General features: G+C 50.9%; 1 protein-coding gene across 1 annotated transcript in view; it reads left to right on the forward strand.

Annotated features, from left to right (window-relative positions):
- The first annotated feature begins 862 nt into the window (after positions 1–862).
- Positions 863–1,494, forward strand: part of LOC127750391 (uncharacterized) — a 10,496-nt gene continuing 9,864 nt past the window's right edge. Inside the window, exon 1 of the mRNA XM_052271995.1 lies at positions 863–974. Within this exon, the coding sequence (XP_052127955.1) occupies positions 949–974 (26 nt within the window). The 5' untranslated portion in view covers positions 863–948. The remainder of the gene's footprint in view (positions 975–1,494) is intronic.

Below are 1,494 nucleotides of genomic sequence, written 5' to 3' on the forward strand. Positions count from 1 at the left end.
TAACGAAGTTAATGTAAAAGCAAAGTTGCGTGGCTGCTTACACTGAGGGGCTTGGCTCGGGCCAGCCTGTGGAGAACACCGGACGAAGAAGGGCTCTTGAATAGGCTGTTGAGGTGTTGCTCTGCTAATCCAAGTGCAGAAGTGTTTGCCACTTGTAACTGTAAAACTATTGAGTTCTGCACTAAGAAGTCAATATTGCTTCTGGTTGCTACCTCTGCAGAGCAACCTTATTTTGAGTCATACCATCGTCTTCAGCGTGAAATCTTGAATCAAACGAGCCTACATGTGATGGGGGTCTGATCCACGGTTCACGGCTCTAAGAATGTGCACAATGTCAGTAGTTTTCGAAGTTTTCGGAAGTCACTATGCTAAAGCATAGCGATTTCCGTTTTCTTCTTCCCCGTATTCTTTTGCATTTCAGCTTTACCGGAATGCTTCATAGACCATATCAGTCGCAGTGAAAAGAAGAAAAGAATAAACGAAACAGCAAACAGTTGGGCGAGGGGTGAAGAGGGGCGTAGGGTGGGGGGCGATGAGAAGGCAGTGCTTTTCCGGTTTGTTAATCTGTTCTTCTTTTAATGACCTAACCTTGAAATGGTCTATTTACGAGTCTGCCTTTTGACCGACTCGGGTATCAACGCCGCAGGCCTTGTGAGGTTGGTGTATGTATGCCAGGTGCATCGTAGCGAAACGGCGTTTTCAGGAGACGTGAGAAGTCGTGCCTCTCGAGGCACTTTCCAGCCCAATCAATGTCGTCGGGATGTGTTTCGACTTTCACGCGGGGGCCCCGGCCAATTATCGAGGTTCTTCCATTTTTGATAATTAATTTTCGTGAAGGGCAATGAGGCGCACGACACCGCGATGAGGAGCGCGCCCCGGCCGCGTGCCACGGCCCCGCGCCTCAGACACCAGGGACAGCGACAGCGAGCGCCGCGGCCTCTCGACGAGATGGCTTCGCTGCGGGCCAAACAGAGGTTAGGGGCCTGACTGACTGCCACTCCTTGACAGAGCTTCACCCCGCCAACACGCACCAGGTTCCCACGTGCAAGACTCCTGACCTGAAGCGGAAATAAGGCATTCGGTTAAAGCTGAAATGCAGAAGAATGCGAGGAGCAAGAAAACGGAAATTACCATGTTAAAGCAAAGCGATTTCCGTTTTCTTCTTTCCCGCATTCTTCTGCATTTCATCTTACCAGAATGCTTTATAGTGTACCCCAGAAGTACGCTGCAGCGGATGTAGTACTAGAAGTACTTAAATAAGCAGGCCCCACCCTTCCGCCAAACGGAGTTGCCAGCTCCGGCAACTCCGTTCGGCAAGGGGTAAATCACTTTGCATATTTGAGTAAACTTAGGCTTCCGGCGGGGGGCCTGCGGCCCTCGAAATTGGCTCCTTCGACATGACAAAAGCCTGTACCGGGGAAACACCGTGACTGCACCCCACCCTTCGGCCTTGCTTCAGAATAATCATCGCTGAGCGAAGCTCAGTCCAAGTCG

The sequence above is a fragment of the Frankliniella occidentalis genome, unplaced genomic scaffold, assembly GCF_000697945.3.
Source record: "Frankliniella occidentalis isolate FOCC.00 unplaced genomic scaffold, Focc_3.1 Scaffold183, whole genome shotgun sequence".
Lineage (NCBI taxonomy): Eukaryota > Metazoa > Arthropoda > Insecta > Thysanoptera > Thripidae > Frankliniella > Frankliniella occidentalis.